The sequence below is a fragment of the Xenopus laevis genome, chromosome 4L (assembly GCF_017654675.1).
Source record: "Xenopus laevis strain J_2021 chromosome 4L, Xenopus_laevis_v10.1, whole genome shotgun sequence".
Taxonomy (NCBI): domain Eukaryota; kingdom Metazoa; phylum Chordata; class Amphibia; order Anura; family Pipidae; genus Xenopus; species Xenopus laevis.
In genome coordinates, this window is record NC_054377.1 from 125,356,566 (window position 1) to 125,379,274 (window position 22,709).

At 39.6% G+C, this 22,709-nt stretch overlaps 1 protein-coding gene across 1 annotated transcript in view; it reads left to right on the plus strand.

Moving 5' to 3' along the window:
* The window catches only part of camkv.L (CaM kinase-like vesicle-associated L homeolog), a 53,538-nt gene that overhangs the window by 13,263 nt on the left and 17,566 nt on the right, over positions 1 to 22,709 (plus strand). Inside the window, 3 exon segments of the mRNA NM_001092783.1 lie at positions 20,499 to 20,600; positions 21,171 to 21,302; positions 21,607 to 21,681. Of these exon segments, the coding sequence (NP_001086252.1) occupies positions 20,506 to 20,600; positions 21,171 to 21,302; positions 21,607 to 21,681 (302 nt within the window). The 5' untranslated portion in view covers positions 20,499 to 20,505.

Below are 22,709 nucleotides of genomic sequence, written 5' to 3' on the forward strand. Positions count from 1 at the left end.
TAAAATGCAGCGGCGCGTTGATGAATGACCTTATTGTCGCGCTATGCTGGTGGGACGGCAAAGCTGTACAGTATAGGGGATACCCCTGAGAGAAGGGGAGTTGAAACACACTTCCAGCTGTGGGGAGGATGCGGTTTATATTTAGACTCTAATGACATCTTTTGTTGCGCATCCATGAAGAGTTTGGATAATAACACTGCAGAGGCACGCGGGGTGTGTGAAAAACGTGTCACACGCCAGCGACAAGGGAGAGCTTTTATTACACTCCCTCCTACAGGACAGTGCTGTGACATTGTAACACTGTGTATCAGAGCATTTAACTGTGCCAAGGACTGGCAGAATAACACAAACTCATGTTAAAGGGACAGTAACACCAAAAAATAAAAGTTATAAAGGAAAGACAATACAATGTACTTGGCAAAATTGGTGTGTTTGCTTCAGAAACACAACTATAGTTTATGTAACCCAGCTGCTGTGTATCCATAAGGGCAGCCATTCAAGCACAGAGTACAGATAACAGATAAGGTCTGAGAAATCCAATTGTATACTACACAAATAGAGATCCTCTGTGGTCCTAGACGTGAGCCCATCCTAACACAAATGTAGCATGAGCTTCAAATGGTAAAAACATTTAAAAAAAGCATATATGTAACAGTTACAACTTTTAAACATAATCCCACATTAAAATATGAAAAAACGCCAATGTATTGTCTTTTTTTTATGGCTTTTTTGGCATACAGGATATGATGTCACTGACATAATAGTTATTATCTAAACAAGATGTTTATAAAGAATCACACATACCTTATGATTGATTTTAAAAATAAAAGTAATGAACACCGCATATTTAAGACAATAAAACATAATCGGGGTAATGTAATAAATTGTCTTAACTTGTCTAGCAGCCAATCAGCAGGTTTATTTTAATGATTTATCTAATTGATTAATTGATTGATATGGCTGTCTAGAAAATTACAACTTTTTATTACATTACCCCAAAGATATATATTAAACCCTGCCATATAGGATTGTTTGGACTAAGATACAAGGCACTTAGGAGGAGAATTCCAGTGGTAATTGTTAGCAGGGGTTTCTCCAGATAAAAAGTAAAGGCCACTGTTACAGGAAATCATGTTTAAAGGGCAATAAATAGTTAGTTGTATGTGAGCTTTTATAAAGAACTCTTGGGACCTGGGGTTTTCTAGGCATCTTTCCGTAAAGTAGATCATGATGCAGAAGACCCAGAATGTGCACTATTGATATACCATGAGTTGTTTGCAGCAGAAAAAGGATGCTGGCTTGAAGATACACACAAATAAAACTACCTAAAAAATCTCAACAACTAAAAGAAATAATAAAACCTATTTGTCAAATAGAATTATTTAATATCTACTACATTTTAGTGCATTTTTGACAGCTGAATTTTGTGCTAGCAGTTAGAAATTAGACAATTAATTCTGTATTAGCAGTAAGAACATATTAATTATAACTGCACTTGTTGTACTGGCCCCTTTTATTAAATCAGAAGGTTTAAATAATACAGAAAGTTTTGTCAGGTGCTGCTGTGAAATAATGTCATTTTATAACGTGCAGGATCCAGGCTAATTCCTGAGTATTAAGCAGGGGCAGGGACATAACTGCATGGCCCTGGTTCCCCCCATCAAAAAAATAAACGTTGGTCCCCCTTGTATCCCACAATCCCCACATGCTCAAACTCAAATTTACAATCTGCAATTTAGCAGGCCCCTTTTATCTCATGTCCCAAAGCAAAGAAATTTGTCAGGGCTTAAAGGGCATGTAAAGGCAAAAAATAAGATCCCATTTTTACTTTCTTTAATGAAAAAGAAACCTATCGCCAATATACTTTAATTAAAAAATATGTACCATTTTTATAAGAAACCTGACTGTATGCAGTGAAATTCTCCCTTCACTTTACTGCTGTGGATAGGAATTGTCAGATGGTCCCTAACTGCTGAGCAGGGAAACAATCATACTTATGAACAGCAGAGGGACTCCACGCCTTACTTCCCAGCCATGCAGAACTCAAGCAGCTTTGTTTATGATGATCCTTAAAGGGATACTGTCATGGGAAAACATGTTTTTTTCAAAACGCATCAGTTAATAGGGCTGCTCCAGCAGAATTCTGCACTGGAATCCATTTTTCAAAAGAGCAAACAGATTTTGTTATATTCAATTTTGAAATCTGACATGGGGCTAGACTTTTTGTCAATTTCCCAGCTGCACAGTCTTAGTCTTGCAAAGATGTTTAACAAAGTTACAAGATGGTGACCCCCTGTAGCCAACTTTGAAAGCATAAATTATTTGTTGATTAGGCTTGTGGTGCAGTAAGTTCATGTTTATATTTAGTATACAAAATAAAGCATTTCTATTCTATTTTAGACTTTACATGCCCTTTAAAAGGCGCTTAGCCACAGTATATTGCGGGATGGCTCTCTAAAGACAGTAAATCCCTGAACAACAGAGCAACAACATGTTTAAAGGCTGTAAGGTAAGAAGCAACATATTAGCACAAAGGTTATCCTGGGACAATAAGGCTCGTGGGAGAAAGTCTATTGAAGGAAGATTTTGCAGGAATAATAAGCATCTGTAGAGCTGAAATACTGCTCTTATTATTATGAAAAATAAGGAATTCAGTAATAAGGCACCCTAGAATTTATCAGAGAACAATTAAAGGCAAATCAGCAGGGTGAAGCACAGCAGCTGCATGAGCATTCTCTAGGGATAGTAGATTGGATCAGATTCTACAGAACAATGCAGTATTCTAGAATTTAAGTACAAAGGAAGATATTCTAGTGGGGGGATATATAAAGCCTGCATGCACATTGTGCACTAAACACAATCCAACCCAAAATCCCACTGATTTAAGGTAGCAACATACAGTAGATTTCCTTGACGGAAGGTGGACTATATTTATATCTTTATTTCCAGCAATGGGCCAGATTCAATTCACTGGCAAAAAGTTATCTCATGGTCTATCACCCGAAAAGTCATGGACAAGATTCAATTCGAGGAGAGAAGACTTTTCTCCAAATTCAGTTCCAGTTTTGTTCCCATAGACTTCAATAGAGTTTTCTCGTGATAAACCGTGAGATACGTTTTTCTGAATTGAATTGCATCTCAAATTGAATCTCGTCCATGACTTTTCACGTTATAAAGCCTTTTTTCACTGTATTGAATCTGGCCTGATATTGAATGGGGTGTGTGAATTTAGTGAGGTGTGGCTGATAACACAAGGTACATCTGTATAGAAATTAGGGATGCACCGAATCCAGGATTCGGTTCGGGATTCGGCCAGGATTCGGCCTTTTTCAGCAGGATTCGGCCGAATCCTTCTGTCCGGCCGAACCGATTCTGAATCCTAATTTGCATATGCAAATTATGGACGGGGAGGGAAATCGCGTGACTTTTTGTCAGAAAACAAGAAAGTAAAAAAATTTTTCTCCTTCTCCAATCCTTAGGGTTTGGATTCGGTATTCGTAATCTTTCGCAAAGGATTCTGGGGTTTCGGCCGAATCCGAAATAGTGGATTCGGTGCATCCCTAACACAAATCAGCAGATCTGCCAATTGAAAGGAACAGTAACATCAAAAAGTGTTTTAAAATAATGAAAATATCATGTAGTGTTGCCCTGCACTGGTAAAACTGATCTTTTTGCTTCAGAAACACTACTATAGTTCATATAAACAAGCTGCTGTGTAGCATTGGCTGAAATTGAAAAAGTCTATATGGCACAGGTTAAATAGTGAATAACAGATAACATTATGTCTACAGAGCTTATCTGCTGTGTAACCTGAGCCTTTTCTCCTTTGAATGGCTGCCCCCATTGCACTGTAGCAGCTTATTTATATAAACAATAGTAGTGTTTCTGACACAAACACAGCAGTTTTTCCAGTGCAGGGCAACACTGCGTTATATTTTTATTTCTTTAAAACAATATAATTTTTTAATGTTACTATTCCTTTAACAGGGCACAAACTGAAACAAACTGTCAAAGAAAAGGCACTGCTGAAGTCATCGTGCAGTCCAATAAGGAGAACCATGCTATGCTGCCAAAGTGCCAATATGATGACAGCAGCTCTCCAGTTTGCAATTTCAGCCATAAGGTTGCTAGGGTCCAAATTACCCTGGCAACTATGCATTTGTTTGAATAAGAGACTGGAATAGGAATAGAGGAGGACCTGAATAGTAAGATGAGAAATCAAAAGTAGCAATAGCAATAGTGACCCCCATTTGAAAACTAGAAAGACTCACAAGGAAAAGCCACATAATTAAAAAACTATAAAAAATAAATAATGAAGAGCAAGGTAAAAGATGCACTCAATAGAACACTCGTACCTCGGAACCCGTAGGCTTCTCCAAAATCAAAGAACAAAAGACTACAGTAGAACTAGGGATGCACCAAATCCAGGATTCAGTTCAGGATTTGGACAGGATTCGGCCTTTTTCAGCAGGATTCGGATTCGGCCGAATCCTTCTGCTTGGCCGAACCGAATCCGAATCCTCATTTGCATATGTAAATTAGGGGCGGGGAGGGAAATCATGTGACTTTTTGTCACAAAACAAGGAAGTCAAGAATGTTTTCCCCTTCCCAGCCCTAATTTGCATATGCAAATTAGGGTTCGGTTCGGTATTCAGCCAAATCTTTTGTGAAGGATTCGGGGGTCCGGCCGAATCCAAAATAGTGGATTCGGTGCATCCCTAAGTAGAACGTTTTCACCATTCCAATAGTAGAGGACACACAAGTGGAAACTAAAAAAATGTATGCAGGAGAAACATATAAAGCATAATAACATTGCAAAATAATAACAACCTAATGCTTCAATATTCTCCAGGGACTAGAAGGCACTTAGGAGCTGTGGCTGCTGCAAATGTATTCTCCTTTGACAATATGATTCCAGCAGCATGGCTCATTGCGAGATGATTCTACTGGAATATTAAGCTATTTATGAGCACAGCTAGACAGGTAAATTATCATGGGATATGAAATCTCTCAACACTGGGGTAACTGCAAAACCACACTCAGCTCCAACTTCAGCTTCTGGATCTGATTATATATTTCTCCAACAACCCGAAAGAAACTTTTTTACAGAAAAATATACTTGGATGGATGCAGATGTTGTGATTATGCTACAGATGCACTTTGCAGCCAAATAATAGCCCAAAGGGGCATTATAAGATTTATTATTAACAGCGCAACGGACTGCACTATAAGTAACAGTTGGATCTAAGGAACAAAGGCTTTATTCTCTACGGCACATAAATTATACAATATAACATTTTGCACAAAACAATGAGGTTCCAGTGCAGCACGGCACTTTATCAAGAGAACAGAGCAGTGATCATATAGTACCACCAGTGAACTGACACAGCAAAACAACTCCAACAATAAATTGCAATGAAACAGTTTGCTAGATGCTACATCAGCTAAAGGGAACCCAAAAGGGCCTTGAAGCCCAGTCAGAGTGTTCTTTGCCTTATTCAGTTCTTTCTGAACAAAACAGAATTTCTGATCAGCTACGGTGCAAGCCAGTGGTGTAAGGAGCACAGTTTGAGACAAAATATGTGAGATAGGACTTCAGGGCAGGAACATGATTTGTTTGTATACAGGTATAGGATCCGTTATACAGAAACCCATTATCCAGAAAATTCTGAGTTATGGGAAGACCATCTCCCATAGATCAAATAATTCAAACATTTTTAAATTATTTCCTTTTTCTCTGTAATAATAAAACAGTACCTTGTACTTGATCCCAACTAAGATATAATTAACCCTTATTGGAGGCAAAACAATCCTATTGTTTTTTTTAGTAGATTTAGGGCAGTGGCTGACGGGGAGATTTGTTGGCCGAGATAAAAATGCACAACTGCTGGCGACAAAGCTCTCGAAAATGCCTCTCTGTTGGAAATAACTGACATTGGCAGGGGTAAAACCTACATATCAGAAAGTCAACCGAAGTTTCCTCCCAAGGCAACTTAAGCAGACTTTCACAATATGTAGGTACCTGCGATGGCGATTTCAGTTATTTCCAATGGAGAGGCATTTTCGGGAGGTTTGTTGTTCGCAGTTGTGCATAAATAATCGCGGGTGACAAATCTCCCCTTTGGCCACTGCCCTTAAGGTATGGAGACCCAAATTACAGAAAGATTCCTTATCTGGAAACCCCCAGGTACCAGGTATTCTGGATAACAGGTCCCATATCTTTACCAAGGTCAGTGGAATCCAGTAACTGAAGGTATTACGATTAATGATCCGATTCAGGGCACAAAAAAACGAGGTACCGGCACATGAAGGCAAATGCAATAGGTGATAACCTGTTTATCAGTGTCGGACTGGGATGCCAGGGCCCCACCAGAAAACCTTAGACCGTGGGCCCACTTTCCAAACTATTATTCCTCCTCTCCTCACTCAACCTCTTTATTCTCCAAGTCTTTTATATCTACTTACTATATTCTATTGTTCCATTATAAAGCCTCTTTTTTCTTAAAAAGAAATAGGGAATGACCATGAAATAGGCCAAATGGTTAGAAGCAAGAGGCCCACTGACACCTGGGGCCACCGGGAGTTTTCCTGGTATCCCAGTGGGCTAGTTTATTGCAGTTTATTGTGTCACAAACAAAATCACAACATTTTGGGGGCTTGCCCCTTTGTCAGGTGATTTGGCAGCCATTAGTCAAAGCCATTAATGGGCTGTTCACCTTCAAGCAACTAGTTGGTTTCAGATAGATCACCAGAAATAACGACATTTTCCAATGACTCTCTATTTTCTGTGTCACCGTTTTTCTAATATTGAAGTGTAAAGTGTCATTTTTCACCTTCTGAAGCAGCCCTGGGAGGGGGGGTCGCCGACCCTGTAAACTGTTCTAAATTGATACATTTAGTTGATACATTTGTTATCTTTGTCCCTGCTGAGCAGAATCTCTGGGTTTCATTACAGGCAGCTGTTAGAATTGATACAATAGTTGCTAATACTCCAGAGACACTGCTGAGAAATGTATCAACTAAATGTTATAAAACAGCTTAGAGTCTGCACCTGAATTACTGAGCTGCCAGACTCAAACACCAGAGTGTAGAAAGTAATTGAAAAAAGTCTTTATTTCTGGGGAACAATCTAAAAATAAGTGAATTGAAAAAAGTTTAGGAAGGTGAACAACCCTTTTAAGGGCCCTCCCAGGAGAGGAAACCTTGTGTCTATATCTTGTTTTTTGTTCCACTGTATTTAGGGAAGGGCCGTCTCCCCCAGAGGACTGGGCACCTGGCTATAGTATCAAGGGAGTGCGTGAGAACACTGCTTTGCTCGTCAGATTCAGGGCATTCATAGATTTGCAAAGTCTTTAACTGGCATCTTACCATAACCTTTATAACTTTATTTAGCCGCTCTTCAATGAGCTGCACAAATTTGCACCCACACTTAGTCCTTGCGCCTCCCCCACCCCAAAAAATTGCACCCATAGGCACTCCTCTTACATGATAGAGTGCAATTAGCTAAGGTGTTGCCACTTGGTTGGTAAAGATGACCCTTGATGCCAATGTTATTAAAAGATTAGAGACACAGGTTGGCTGGCGACAGTTTGCACCATATAATAAATGAGCCTTTATATCTTCATACAACTGATTGTTGACAGATTATTACCCACATCTATCTGTACGTCACACTGCTTCATATCGTTGCTGCTCTTCACTTTTGATGATAGTCTATAAAAATCCATCCCCGGCACTGCACCCCCCTATCTCCCTGTGCAACTACTATCTCTGTATCCCCTGCAAAGGGTGTACACGTGTCAGCAAGAAGCTCAGGGATTGATGGTTTAATAACAGTAGCAAGATACAGAGGCTGTGGATTGGTTACCATGGTAACACCCAGATTTAACCCCACTATAAAGTTAACTGCATTGCATCCTCCGCATGTACCTGATCCGAGGCCTCCATATGTGCCGTGACTCACTGTATTCATGCCAGCACCCCTGCTCTGCACACTGAGAGCCTGTTACACCATGAAACACATGTGCACAGTGTGTGTGTGTATATATATATATATATATATATATATATATATATATATATATATATATGTATATGTTCTGTATTTTATATGCTCTTAGCTGTAAGCAATGAAAACCCAAGACTTTAAGTCCAAAACGCAGGCTCGTAGCTACAATACCAATTAATGTTCAGCCTGTGACGTGCAACATATATATATGCACTTTATCCTATATGTGCCTACTGTACAATCAGGCTGTGTGGAATGATTCATACACACTGTATAATCACCTTTTTCTATATGATTTAAACATTTGCTGTGTAGCCTGCCATGTCGCTTATACACTGCACTGAGATATTGTGCATCATAGTCTATGTATGAACAGCTGAGTCTGATGTAAATGAGACTCAGAGCGCTAAAGCTCCCTGTATAGTTTACATATGTGCGCTGTATCTAACAGATGCTACTGTGCCAGGCCCATACATATGTTCTCTGGATATAATGAATGCACAAGCACTATGGCAGCAGGGGTAAAGGTTTCAGTGATTTTTCTATGTAATATTCCATTGGAATCTGCAATAACGTCTATTTAAAGGGCATTCTGTCATGTTGTTTTAATTCTCATGGTGGACCTGGGGGGAAATATAAGCAGCTGTGCTATATCCCTAACGATGGACAATAAAAACCAATATACAGAGGTTGTATATAAACACTTTATTAATTATTATTATTTTATTATTAACATTTATTTATATAGCGCCAGCATATTTCGAAGCGCTGTAAAGTAAATGTGTTTATACAACTAAATCACATTAATTGAAGTGCTTTGAAAGTCAGTGTCATTAATTTGAATTTGATTCTGAAAGGTAGCGGAAGCCAGTGCAGGGATTGGCAGAATGCCGAGGCAGAGGAGGAGCGGTTGCTGAGGTGTATGAGCCTCGCAGCAGTGTTCATTATGGACTGGTGACAGTCTCTGGAGGGGAAGGCCAATTAACAGAGAGTTACAGTAGTCTAGATGTAATATGACGAGAGAATGAATAAGAATTTTGGCAGCATCTTTTGTGATAAATGATCGTATTTTGGATATGTTCCTTAGGTGAAGTGACATGATTTAATAAGTGACTGGATTTGAGGAGCGAAGGACAGGGCAGAATCTAGGATAACCCCAAGGCACCAGGCCTGGGGAGATGGGGTGATAGTGGAATTGTTAGCTATAATTAGTGATGGGCAAATTTCTCCATTTCGATTTGCAGAAAAATTCGCGAATTTCTCACAAAATCTGTGAAATGGCAAAGAATTTGTGAAAAATCGTGAAAACAGACATTTTTACAAAAAAATCGAGCAATTCGAACAATTTCACAAAAAAATCGAGCAATTCGAAAGTTTTCACATAAAAATCTAAAATTGACGCTGGCGAATTTTGGCCGGAGATTCGCAACTTTATTTGCCGGTGGCGAAACACGGAAATTCGCCGCAAATTAGTGCCAGGCGAATTTATTTGCCCATCACTTGCTATGATGCATACTTCCGGGATGTTAATGGTGTTAGTTGGAGGGAAGAGAACCATTTTAATTTTAGAGAGGTTTAATTTAAGGTAACGTTGCGATATCCAAGTAGAGATTGCGGACAGGCAGGAGGAGACCCGAGTTAGGAGTTCTGGGCTGAGATTAGGAGATGAGAGATAGATCTGAGTATCGTCAGCATAGAGGTGGTAGTGGAAACCATACGAGTTGATTAATTTGCTGAGGAATGACAAGAAAACAAGAAAGCAGTGATAGACCTTCATTCTATTCTATAACTTTACACTTTGCTATCTGTCGATTATCTATATATTTGAGAGGCAGATTCATCGACTTCAGTAAAGTGAATAGCTGTGACTAAATGCTTTCTTCTATTTTGCATAGTAAATACTGGCAGGTTTCCCCTCTAATTGCTGCTTTTAGTTTAATAGATGCATTGATAACTTTTGGAATTTATTTTGAGTGCAATTAATAGCAGGGTTTACCCTTGCAAAAAGATGATGCTAAAATTTGGCGATATATATGATATTAGAAAAATGGGTTGGCTGTAGTGATGAGCGGAAAATTTTGCCATGTACAGATTCGCAGCGAACTTCAGAATTTTCCCAAAGAAGAAACAATGTGCCAAAAAATGCCCATAGACTCCGGTGCTGGTTATCATGCTTACTACTGTATAACTGGTCAGAGTCTGCCCCACGGCACTGATGGCACGGGGGCTGCAGTTGGTATAATGAAGGGAAATGCACCCAGACTCATCTCCGCTATAAACAGTTATTCTGCACATAAAAAACATCAACCGTGCACCCCTCTGGACCAACAGGTTTATAGATACTGAGGGCACATAAGCAGAGACATTTTCAATATCACTTAAAAATAATTTTAGCATGAGGAGGGCTGAAGAACCATGAAAAAGTGCAAGTACTTTACTTATACATGATTGGGATACATGCTTGTCCCCATTATACTAGATCCAAACTGTTATTTCTTCACACAATTTCACAACTTCAATGAAACTTACCCTGTGGAATTGACTGAACAGTCTTCTCGGCAAAGTGCTCCTGAGCAAAATGTACAATGCAGAGAAACTGTTATACTGATCAGAACATCAGTATAAGTGGTAGGGATGGCCGAAATCTTTCGGCAGGTTTCACTGTGCAAATACACCCATAGGGGTAAATTTACTAAGCGGCAAAAATTCGCAAGTGACGGCTTCACAGCCATTGCAACCCTTCGCCAGTCAAAAATTCACTCAGACAACGCTAATTTACTAAAATGCGAAGTTGCGTCCAGGGCGCTGAACATTGGCGAATTTTCGCTAACATTACTTCGGCAATGGGAGCAAATCAAAGCGAAGATGCGCTACCGTTCAATTCTGTGCAACTTCGTTAGAGATCTTTGCTCAGGTTACTTTGCATACGGCGGGAAATTTAAAGTTGAATGGATGTATATGTTGCAGCAAATACATTACATTACACAAGTCCAGGGAATCTTAATAAAGACAATAGATTGTTATATTGCCCTACACATGAGCCCACTGTATAGTATGTTCCATATGTTAGAAAATGAATGGGGGAACCCGGATACCCCAACAAAAATTTTAAGGACTTTTGCAGGCTATCTCTCTGAAAAAAAGGAAAAGACACCTGCGTTTTTTGGACTTAGAAAATTTTCCACTAAAAAATATGATGTAAGTAACAGAAGATTGAGGAAGATCTATGCACTCCAATGCACTTCGCCTGGTCTGAGTTGGTGAAGGCAAGTTTGGTGAAAGAGGTAACATTTAGTAAAATCCGCATCTTAGTGAATTTGCGGAGTAACGTCCATTCGCCATAGCGAAAATTTACCTCGTGATAGAGTGCAAATCACCACTAGCGTCTATCTCCTTTACTAGCGAAGTGACGCCTGCGCATGACCCTGAAAATGGTAACGCTGGTGAATCTTCGCCAGCATTAGTCACTTCGCCCTTTAGTAAATCTGCCCCATAGACTCCAATATATTGGGGAAGACGTTTCACTGTTTGGAAAAAGTCATGCAAAAAAAATACCCATTGACTTCAATGCATTTCTTGAATTTTCCTCGACACAAAACGGGACAGATTCAGCCATTACTAGACTGACAGCATCATAACAGGGTAACAGTAAGTGGCCAGAGGTATATTATTGCATCCTGCAAGCTTTGCACTGGCTCCACCAAAGGCTCCTCTCTTCACTTCTAAAGACAAGGCTGGGCCGCTAGCAGGAAAACAGATCTGTTCCTCTCAGTATAAAGTGGTACACCGAAAGGCTCCATTGATTGCTTTATATCATGTTGAGCCTGCCATGCTTGGACATTCTCAATACTCAGATATCCTTGATGTAATTCTCCATGTATTGCAACTGAAAGTCAATGGAAATGGTGAGGCACTGTAAGACCATGAAGGGCTCAGATGCAGATGATAAATACCACCTCCCAATTCTTTGCACAGGCCTCCAGCATGGTGCTCCAGTAGGACCATGCTGCCTCATGCTGGTTCTTACCTAAGGGCTATCTTGGTAATCCTAAAGCAATAACACCATTTGCTCAAGCATGAGTGTAGCTGTCTTGCAGATGGAACCTTGGGCAGACACAGAAAACAGTTTGACAGTGGGAGTTATGACAACTCTAATGACTTAAAAATTACCTAAAAGTTTAGGGGTGTTCTTGATTCTGACCATCTTTATCTCTGTCTAGTTTGTATGGTCTCCCCATATCTGAGAGGGCTTCCTACAGGTGATCCTATGTCTTCCCCCAGTCATTGTTTCACAGTGGGAGGCATGATGACATTAATAACTTAAAAACGAGCTAAAAGTTTAGAAATGTCATTGATACTGACAATCCTTATCCATGTGTATTTCATATGGTCTCCTCATATCTGAGAGGGCTTCTTCCAGGTGATCCTTTCCCTTCTCCCAGTCGTTGTTGGAAAGTGGGAGGTTTGATGACACTAATTACTTAAAAATGGCCTAAAAGTTTAAAAGTGTCCTTGATTCTGACAATCCTTATCCATATGTAGTTCATATGGTCTCCTCATATCTAAGAGGACTTCCTGCAGGTGATCCTATGCCTTCTCCCAGTCTTTGTTTGACAATGGGAGGCTTGATGACAATAATGAATTTTATGAATAAGAGGACACGTTTACCGCTTTCCACATCGGGTCTGGGTGCTCATGCCCCAGACTTTCAGCAAAGGGAAGCAACACACAGAAAACTTGAATTGCGGGCAGGCACCACTCCAGAACACCAAAATCAGTCAGTCAGTAGAATCCAGGAGCCGAAATATTTAAATACTACAAAAAGTCTTTATTTTACATTATGTATAAAAAATAAAGGCCTTACGCGTTTCGTGTCCCCCAAGGACACTTAATCATAGTGATTAAGTGTCCTTGGGGGATACGTCAGGCTTTTATTCTACTGACTGACTGATTTTGGTGTTCCAGAGTGGTGCCTGCCCACTATTCAAGTGTTCTGTGTGATAATCCATACCAGTTGTGTATCAGAAACAAGAGCATATCCCTGCACACACTGGCTCCTTGCACCGCACTTCCCAAAGGTTAAAGTGTTCTGAGAATCTCTCTTTTCCAAATGGGTTCTTGTTGTCAATTTAGCCATGCATATTTTAAGCCAGAATGCCTGTACAAGAAAATGTTGTGTTCCTTGAAGGGCTACGTTACATTCCAAGCTCGTCATTATATGGTTTGCGGCCATACTTTATGTAGCTGTGCTTTAAATAGTTGTTCTGGCATTACCCAGCCTTTTCCATTATGACGACCATCTGGCGCTGTGTTTTAGGGATACAGCACTGAGTCTTGTTCTCACCATGATGGTTCAGGAGAGGAAGGTTGCCATGACAACACTTTCAGTCCCTTCATAACAACTGAGAATACGTCCACAACCCCTTTTTATTCGACTGCACCCACTTATAACACCACCCATCAGTTGGAGAACACAGAAATAACTCTCAGAGCTGAAGCAATATGTCCAGTTCATTAATAATATCCTCTTTTATATTGCATGTATAATATTGCTTGGATCCTATTTTAGCATTTATGTAGACTGTCATCATCAGCTTCATTGTAGAATATCTGTATAGAGCAGGGGCCCACAACCTTTTTTTACCCATAAGCCACATTTAAACGTAAAAAGAGTTGGGGAGCAACACAAGCATGAAAAAAAATTCCTGGGAAAGTACCAAATAAAGGCCGTGACTGGCAATTTGGTAGCCCCTATGTGGACTGGCAGCCTACAGTACATTTGGTTTTTCTGCAACCAAAACTTGCCTTCAAGCCAGAAATTCATAAATACGCACCTGTTCTGAGACCACTGGGAGCAAAATCCAAAGGGTTGGCGAGCAACATGTTGTTCATGAACCACTGGTTGGGGGATCACTGGTCTAGAGGCTTATTATTTTTATTAGGAATGCTCTGATTCCATAGGTTTGAGCCAAATACCAACATTTTTACTACCTCATTTCATATTTAAATTTCAGAAAAATCCATTGTCATTGTGACATTATAAATGGATAAGTAGCAAAACCAACACAAAAAGGTGCAGATTTACTAAAGGACAAAGTGGCAAATACTGACGACAATTTGCCAACATTACTGCCCACAGGGACATCAGCAATTTACTAACGGGCGCAGGTGCCAATTCGCTGGCGAAAGAGACAGACGCTAGTGCTCATTCGCACTCTATCGCCAGGCGACAATTCACTCTGGCAAATGGACGTTACTCCGCAAATTCACTAAAATGCGAATTTTACTGAATGTTACCTCTTCCACCAGACTTGCCTTCGCCAGCTCAGACCAGGCGAAGTGCAATAGATCTTCTTCAATCTTCTGTTACTTACATCATATTCTGTGAGTGGCAAAAGCATCAAAGTTCAAAAAACGCTGGCGTCTTTTCCTTTTTTCAGAGTGATAGCCTGCAAAAGTCCTAAACATTTTTTTTGGGGTAACCGGTTTCCCCCCCCCACATATATATATGGAACATGAATTATACAGTGGGCTCATGTGTAGGGCATTATAACAACTCTATTGCCTTGTTAAGGTTCCCTGGACATGTGTAATTAACAGTGGAAATGTAATGTATTTGCTGCAACATATAACATAAAGACGTCCATTCAACTTTATATTTACCACTGTATGTAATTAACCTGAGCGTAAGACCTTTAGCGAATTTGCACTAGGCAGAAATGAATACTAGCGCATCTTCGATTGGAATTAATTGCATTGCCAAAGTAACGCTATTGAAAAGTCGCCATTGTTCGGCGCCCACGACAAAACTCTGCATTTTAGTGAATCACCATTGTCTGAATGAATTTTCGCCTGGCGAAGTGTAGCGATAGGTGCTGAGTGGTGGCTGGCGACTTTTCGCCAGTTAGTGAATCTGCCCTAAGGAATGAAGATCACTGTGGGACGCCATATTCTTCCCCTCGTGTGGGGCGATGAGTTCTCTTATGCCACTTGTTAATGTACTTATAGGCCATCATGGGCCTCTGTGGAGCATTCTCAACTGGCCCGCTCATAAACTAAAGGAACAAAGGTACATGCTGGCTTTGCCCACTGCATCCACTGCATTAATGAGCAATGGGTTATAAGATATAATTGTCTGAAAATTACTGTAGTTCTCTTGTGTAACAAAACCGATGAAACATTGTGTGGAAACGTAAATAATATGATTCCTTCAATGGTTGAGGGACTTTTCTAATCTTAACTATTAACTTATTTCACCTGACTGCAGACACCAGGGATAATTTCATAAAAAGTATTACAGTAGAGCACAATCCTCCATGGAAACAAAGTTATTTCATTATCTTCAGATAATTAAAGGAACAGTAACACCAAAAAATGTAAGTGTTTTAAAGTAATGAAAATATCATGTAGTGTTGCCCTGCACTGGTAAAACTGCTGTGTTTGCTTCAGAAACACTACTATAGTTCATATAAACAAGCTGCTGTGAAGCAATGGCGGAAATTGAAAAACGGCTATATGGCACAGGTTAACAAATGGATAACAGATAATACCATTAGACAGACAGAGCTTATTTGCTATCTGCTGTGTAACCTGAGCTTTTTCTCCTTTGAATGGCTGCCCCCATTGCTACACAGCAGCTTATTTATATAAACTATAGTAGTGTTTCTTAAACACAGCAGTTTTACCAGTGCAGGGTAACACTGCATTATATTTTCATTACTTTAAAACACTTTTATTTTTTGACGTTACTGTTCCTTTAATGGAAAGAGTTTAGAAAATTTGGCATGAAGCAAAAGATGAATGCCAAGTCCTTAAGAGCAGGGGTCCTTTACCTGTGGCTGTTTATTGTTCTACTTCAGATACTGTTCATCACATTTAGGGGCAAATTTATCAAGGGTCAAAATGAAAATTCGAATTTCGAATTTGAATTTCAAATTTTGAAATTCTAATTTTTGAGTTTTTTTCAGTTACAATTCCAATTGAGTTTTTTTTTAAAAAAGAAAATGTAATTTGGTTTTCAAAATTGATCATGTACTGACCCTTTAAGAATCTAAATTCGACTATTTGCCCCCTTTAAACTGCCGAATCGCTGTTTAATTTAGAGTTGGTGGCTTCCTGACATTCGAGTTTATTTCGGAGAAAAAACTCTAATCGAATTTGATGCGGTCGATTTCATTTACCCGAGTTTTAAAAATTTCAAGTTTTTGATAAATTGCAGTTGGTCGAATTTTGAGTTCATGGGAGTTTTAAATAACTTGAAATTCAACCCTTGATAAATCTGCCCCTTAGTAATCACTACTCATTCCTTCTATATCTGGCAATTTACCAGCCCATGGGAAATGGCAAACATGGCAAATTTAAGCCCAGCTATCCTCTCAGGGACATCAAACCTCCCTGACAGCAGCACTTCCCATTCACTCAAATGAGAAATGTAAATACGTGAATTTCAATTCAATTTAATAATATTATTTCAATAAACCAAGCAACAGTGCCTTGAATGCAAAAGAGACATGAGATTGAAGGGTTGTTCACCTTTAAGTTTAATTTTAGGATGATGCAGAGAGGGATATTTTGAGACAAGTTGCAATTGGTTTTAATTTTTTATTATTTGTGGTTTTTGAGTTATTTAGCTTTTTATTTCAGCAGCTCTCCTGTTTGCAATTTCAGCAATCTGGTTGCTAGGGACCAAATGACACTAGCAGCCATGCACTGATTTAAACAGGAGAATGGAATATGAACAGGAGATGGACTGAATATAAAGATGATTAATAAAAAAAAGTAGCAATAACTCTACATTTGTAGCTTTACAGATAATTTGTTTTTAGATGGGATCGGTGACCCCCATTTGAAAGCTGGAAAGTCAGAAGAAGACAAATAATACTAAGGCTAGTTGGAAAGTTGTTTAGAATTAGCCATTCTATAACAGACTAAAAGTAAACTTAAAGATGAGCCACCCCTTTAACTTAGTACAGTACACAATTCTTAGAATTAGGTCCCAAATAAAATATGCTTTGGTCAGGGATACATTACCTTACCCTTTAATCTTCAGCCTTTACTCCAAGTGGGGATCCGAAGAAATAGGACTGAGGATAAAGTTTTACCCCATTTCGACAAATAAGTAAACAGTCTTTGACTTTTTTTTTTTTAATCTGAAATTTCCTGAATCGTTTTACTCAATTCTGAGAATAACCGCTATATATCAGAATCTAAAAGTGAGCAGAAAGACGGTAGCCAAAATGGAAAGAGGAGGCCAATATGTCTAGGTACCGCTGAGGTAGTACATATAAATACAATCTAAATATATAAAATGGGGGTGTTATATTCACACACACTCTGGTCTAGTGTTTATGTAAAATGTAACTTTGTTCGCACCTTTCTCAGAGGCAGAACGTTGCTGTTGACTTGTAAATGAGCTATTCTCCTCTTTACATTTATCCTGTCTTCATGCCAGGTCTTCCTGACTGTCAGTTGTAGAGATAACTGCATCGTGTACGGGTATCAATCAGTCCTTTAGTAACAATGTATTTCCTTCTCTTTCTCTCTAGAACTCTATGTAGTTACTATTTCATTTAAATGCGCCTCTCTCCTTTCCCTCGTCTCCGGTGAGACCTTTAAAGAGATTTTGTGTATAAGCAGTGCAGAGTTTTAGTGACCCTTCTTTGAAATTTCTCTAAATTATTTATGCCTTGTTGGAGATGTCCAGAATCAGCACAATTTTCTACGAACAAAAAGGGAAGCTGTGTAAAGTGCAACTAGTGCCAATTTCCATGCATATTAATGTAATTAACGCTGCGCTAGATACATTATAGTAGAGCAGATGTACACAGTAGGCAGTGAGGAGGTAAATAGGGGGGCTTGTGATGTTTAGAACATTGGTAAGAAGCCTCTGAGAAGGCATCAGTAGCTGAGGCATGTCCCTGTTATCTATCTACATTAACAAGGGGCCACATATCCCAATATTATTCAAGGCAAAGCTTCACCCACAGCACTGCAATGTGGTGCGAACAAGGAGTGTGCAAAATATTTCATTTTATGTTAGTTCCCTAACTAGGTCAGGTTGAACCTTATCCTATCTGGCTTTCAAGCCTAGGGCAGGCTATGGGAATACTCAAGAGCTCAAGACATAGTTGGTTTTTTACCCATTCATGGTAAAGTGCACTGGTGCCTCAGAGCTGACTTTTTTTTCCCCTCCTCACCGACTCTTTCCCTTTAATGCTATATCACTGAGTGTACTGAATCATTCACTGCCAAGGCTTTTATATCACTGAGGATTTTCAGTGTGCATCTTATTAGCCCATCCTCCAGCTACTTTGTCATTAAGCATTTATATAATTCTGCTTGTTAAGTCTGCTCCGGCACTTTGGTTTTAATCACTGTCCAAGGCATTACATGGCTCTTCTTGTTATTAAATCATGCTGCATGATGGTATCAATATGTCACACCTCTTTGCAGAGCATGAATGGCCCTTCAGCAGTGGTAAGGTTAACATGGGGAGTATTTGTAGTGGTGGTGAGGTTCTCCTCCCCGAAGTGCTCCCTTTCCAGGTCAGTGAGTGCAGGCTGTCACTAAGCATTGCTCTGCAGTGGAAAAGCACTAGGCTCCTGGGGGAATGTGTGCATAGGAAAAAATCTCAGTGTTGCGGCAGACATACATGCAGTGATTCTTGCCTCACTCTTTCTTTCTACCTTTCCATTTCCCATGTCCTTCCCTCCTTCTGCAGGCTCCTTTGTCTTTCCCACTGTGACCTATTTCCCTTCTGCATCATTCACCTTTGTTCTTACCTGCCCCTCTTTATCTCTTTGTCTTTCCTCTTGGCTTCTCTCATGTACTTTCTTCTCTTCAGAACAATTTAACTAGTTCACTGGATAACGTCAGATTCTGATGGAGAGCTGGGAAGACCAGTTATAAAAATGTCTATTGCTTGTAAAGCCATAGGTGCTGGAAACTGGAAACTGACTCTATAATTTCCCAACATGTTGTCTTGTAGGACATTACACATAAGGGTAGGAGCTTCCCAACAGGTAGTTTAATGAATTGTATAAAGTTGCAGCATGGCTAGTAGAAGAATATACAGGATACAGAAAAAGATTGACCATAACAGATTTACATATTTAATGAATTTTTTATTAATTTGAATAAAAATGACATATGTTGGGTGTATATTTATAATGAGGCTCTGTGTGTTTGAGGAAGAGTTTATTTAAGGCAAATTGTGAAGCAAAGGAGTATTGATATTGGTTGAGGTTACTAATATGAAATGATAAAGAGAAATTGAACAGCAACAATTATTAATACATATTATCTAAGCGCCTTGGCACATGCAGCATTACAACTCATCCTGGATGGGTCCCTTTCCAGTCTTAAATGTGAAGTCCCCCAGGTCCCAGACCCCACTTTACCAGGTTCCATAATCTTGTGATAAAGTTAAATCAGACAACCAGTAAATTTGGTAATGACCTCTGTGCAGCACAACTCATTTCTATAGCAAAATGGGAGAATATACCAGGAACTGAAGAGCACACAAAATGTATTAGGTGTTTATGTTTTTAATGTTATGTATGAAGTTTGATTTATCAGATAACTTACTATCATTCACCACTTTTGTCTTCTCAACTTCTGTACAGTTATGCCCAGCCATACCACAATTCATGCCAAATCACACCTCTTGCTTTGTCCCTACCAGAGGTATAACTCCAGATGACCCCTGAAAAATCCAAAAAGGTTGACAAATCTGCAGTTAAAAGCACCAATCAGAGAGCAATCAAGGTGGCTACAAATAGTCAGGTTACAAAGTGGGGTTTCTGGCATGGGTTCAAACAGTTGACAGGTCCAGCTTTTGGTATTGCCAGACCTGCAGCCTTGAGTTCCTGAGGGTTACCTTTGATGCCATCTTCCAATGTGCCATCCCTATTGGTGATGTCAGTGGTAGACCACTCCTCTTCTGAACATCTGAACATCATTCAGATGTACAAAGAGTTGGGGAGCAACGCAAGCACAAAAAAGTCTGTGGGTGACAAATAAGGTCTGTGATTGGCCATTTGGTAGACCCTATCTGGACTGGCAGCCTACAGGAGACTCTGTTTGGCAGTACACCTGTTTTTTATACAACCAAAACTTGCCAAGTCAGGAATTCACCTGATTTGAGGCCACTTGGAGCAACCTTCAAGGGGTTGGAGAGCAACATGTTTCTCACAAGCTACTGGTTGGGGATCACTGCTCTAAAGCATCCAGATTATATATATAATGTGGAGAGCTTTTGGCGTACCAACCACCAACTGCTATAATTGCAGAACTGCAACCTCCCAATCCAGTTATAACATCTTTTTTCAACACTCCTCCTAATGATTCAGATGCATAGACCCAATATTCACAATATCCTTCTTAAGTTGATATGTAGCGATTATTGCCCTGCTGGAATTCCTTTTTCAGAGCCCGTTGGCAGGGTTATCAGTCTCAAACACATCAGGCACCACTTTCTCTTCTCTTGCAGGCAGGCAATGCCGTTTGGATGTGTGACTTTAGGTGACAAGAAGGATTACAATCATCCCACAGAAGTGAGCGACAGATATGACCTCGGGCAGCTTATTAAAACGTGAGTATGGGAAGCAGTAGTAGGGGTGACACTGTGATATTACATGCTTCAGGAAAGCAAAACAGCACTGCCCCTCTTATAGGAACAGACATTGTGCAACATTGCCAATATTATTATATTCCCACTAGGGCAGCAGTCACTGGTGGTAGTGCCAGTCATTTAATAAAGGTCCAGGTCCTGTAATAGTGCCAGTCATTTGTTAAAACTATAGTTCTTGGTGGTAGTAAATCATACTCTGCCACTATTTGCAATGACACTCATACTCAAACACTGCAGGTCATGGTGATAGAATGTCACATTCTGCAACTGTCTGTAGTCCATGATACCCCTACCAGTCGTACTCTAACACTGCAGGTCATGCTGATAATGTCTGATAATGCAGGTGATCATGGTAGGTCCAGCCATACTGTAACTCTGCAAGTCCTAGTGATAATACAAGACATACTACAACTCCTGGTGGCATATATTTCTTTCCCCATATGTAGAAATATTGCAACCACAGCTAATATTTCAGAGCAGAGGCAATATAAACTTGTTTCATTACAACCTTAATATATTTTTCCCCTCCAGGGAGGAATTCTGTGAGGTCTTTCGAGCCAAAGAGAAATCTTCGGGGAAGCTTTATACCTGTAAGCGGTTTCTAAAGCGAGATGGGCGTAAAGTAAGGAAAGCAGCTAAGAATGAGATCAACATCCTGAAAATGTAAGTACCCTCTTCCAAGAACAAATATATTTATATATTTATACAGAATATATATTTATATACAGTATGCAACATAGCAATGCAGAGAAAGGATAACTACATGCATATAGACTAACAATATTGAAGGGATTTTGGTGCTTTTTGAGTTAGTCTATCCCAAAAGAAGTGGCCCAAATTTTTATGTAATGACAATTAAAAAATTAAGAAATTTAGTATAAATTGCATTTTATTTAAACCACTGCATAGAGAATGCTCAATTCTAATCATGCATTGGACCCTATTAATAACCTGCCTTTTTCCACAGGGTTAAGCATCATAACATCCTACAACTGGTGGATGTGTTTGAAACACGGAAGGAGTACTTCATCTTTATGGAACTGTAAGTAACTGCGAGATGTCAATGATAATTTTAAGATTTAGTGTGCAGTTTTTATTAGCCAGGCATATATTTGCATGAGTCATAAATATTTAGATTTTCAGGAGGCTAATGGCAGGAACACTCCTCACTTTATAACGAGGCTGTAAAGGAAAATGGCAGGAAACGAAAAGCCACATTATATTGCTTCCCGAATTGCACCAAATGGAATAGGTTGTACTCATTATCTTTGCTTTTATCAAGACATGAACGCATACCCATAAACTGCACATCTGAATACTGCAATTTTCTTTTCTTTTTTTTTTAAATATCTAAATTTGATTTTATAAGATAACAACCTAATCAGTTAGCCTCAGTTATTTCACATACTGAAGCAGATCTGCATTTAAAGTGTTCAAAGATATGTGAACCTGCCTGTCCAACATCTTATTTTCTCAAACCAAGTTTGTCATCCTTTTGTTGTTAAAACAGCCTCTTGTCTTATCGGAAACCTTTGCACTAGATGTTGGTGAGATTTGCTTCCATTCAGCCACGAGAGTGAGGTTGAGCTGATTTTGAGGTTCGGGCATATTTGTCAGTCGGTTTCCAATTAATCCCACAGGTGTTCCGTTGGGTTCAGGGCTCTGTGCAGGGCAAATAAGTTCTGCCACTCCCATCTCAGCAAACCTATCCTGCATGAACCTTACTTTTTCAACGGGCTTATAATGCTGCTGAATCTTCTCCAAACTGTTTCCACAAAGGATGAAGCATTGTGTATCCAAGAATGCCATTGTAAACGGTAGCCTTAAAGTTTGCTTTCAGAGGAACCAGGGGACCCAGTCCAAAAGATGGGGAACTGTCCAGACCAATCATGCAGCTAATGTTCTCCTGACTTTTCCCTCACAATGTCTGATGGACGTTAACCCAGAGGACCTATTTCCACTGCACCAGAGTGCAATGGTGGTGACCACTATACCACTCCAACCAAAAATTGGCCATGGTGATATTAGTTCTCCATAAAAAACCCACGTGCCACTTTGACTAAAGATTTG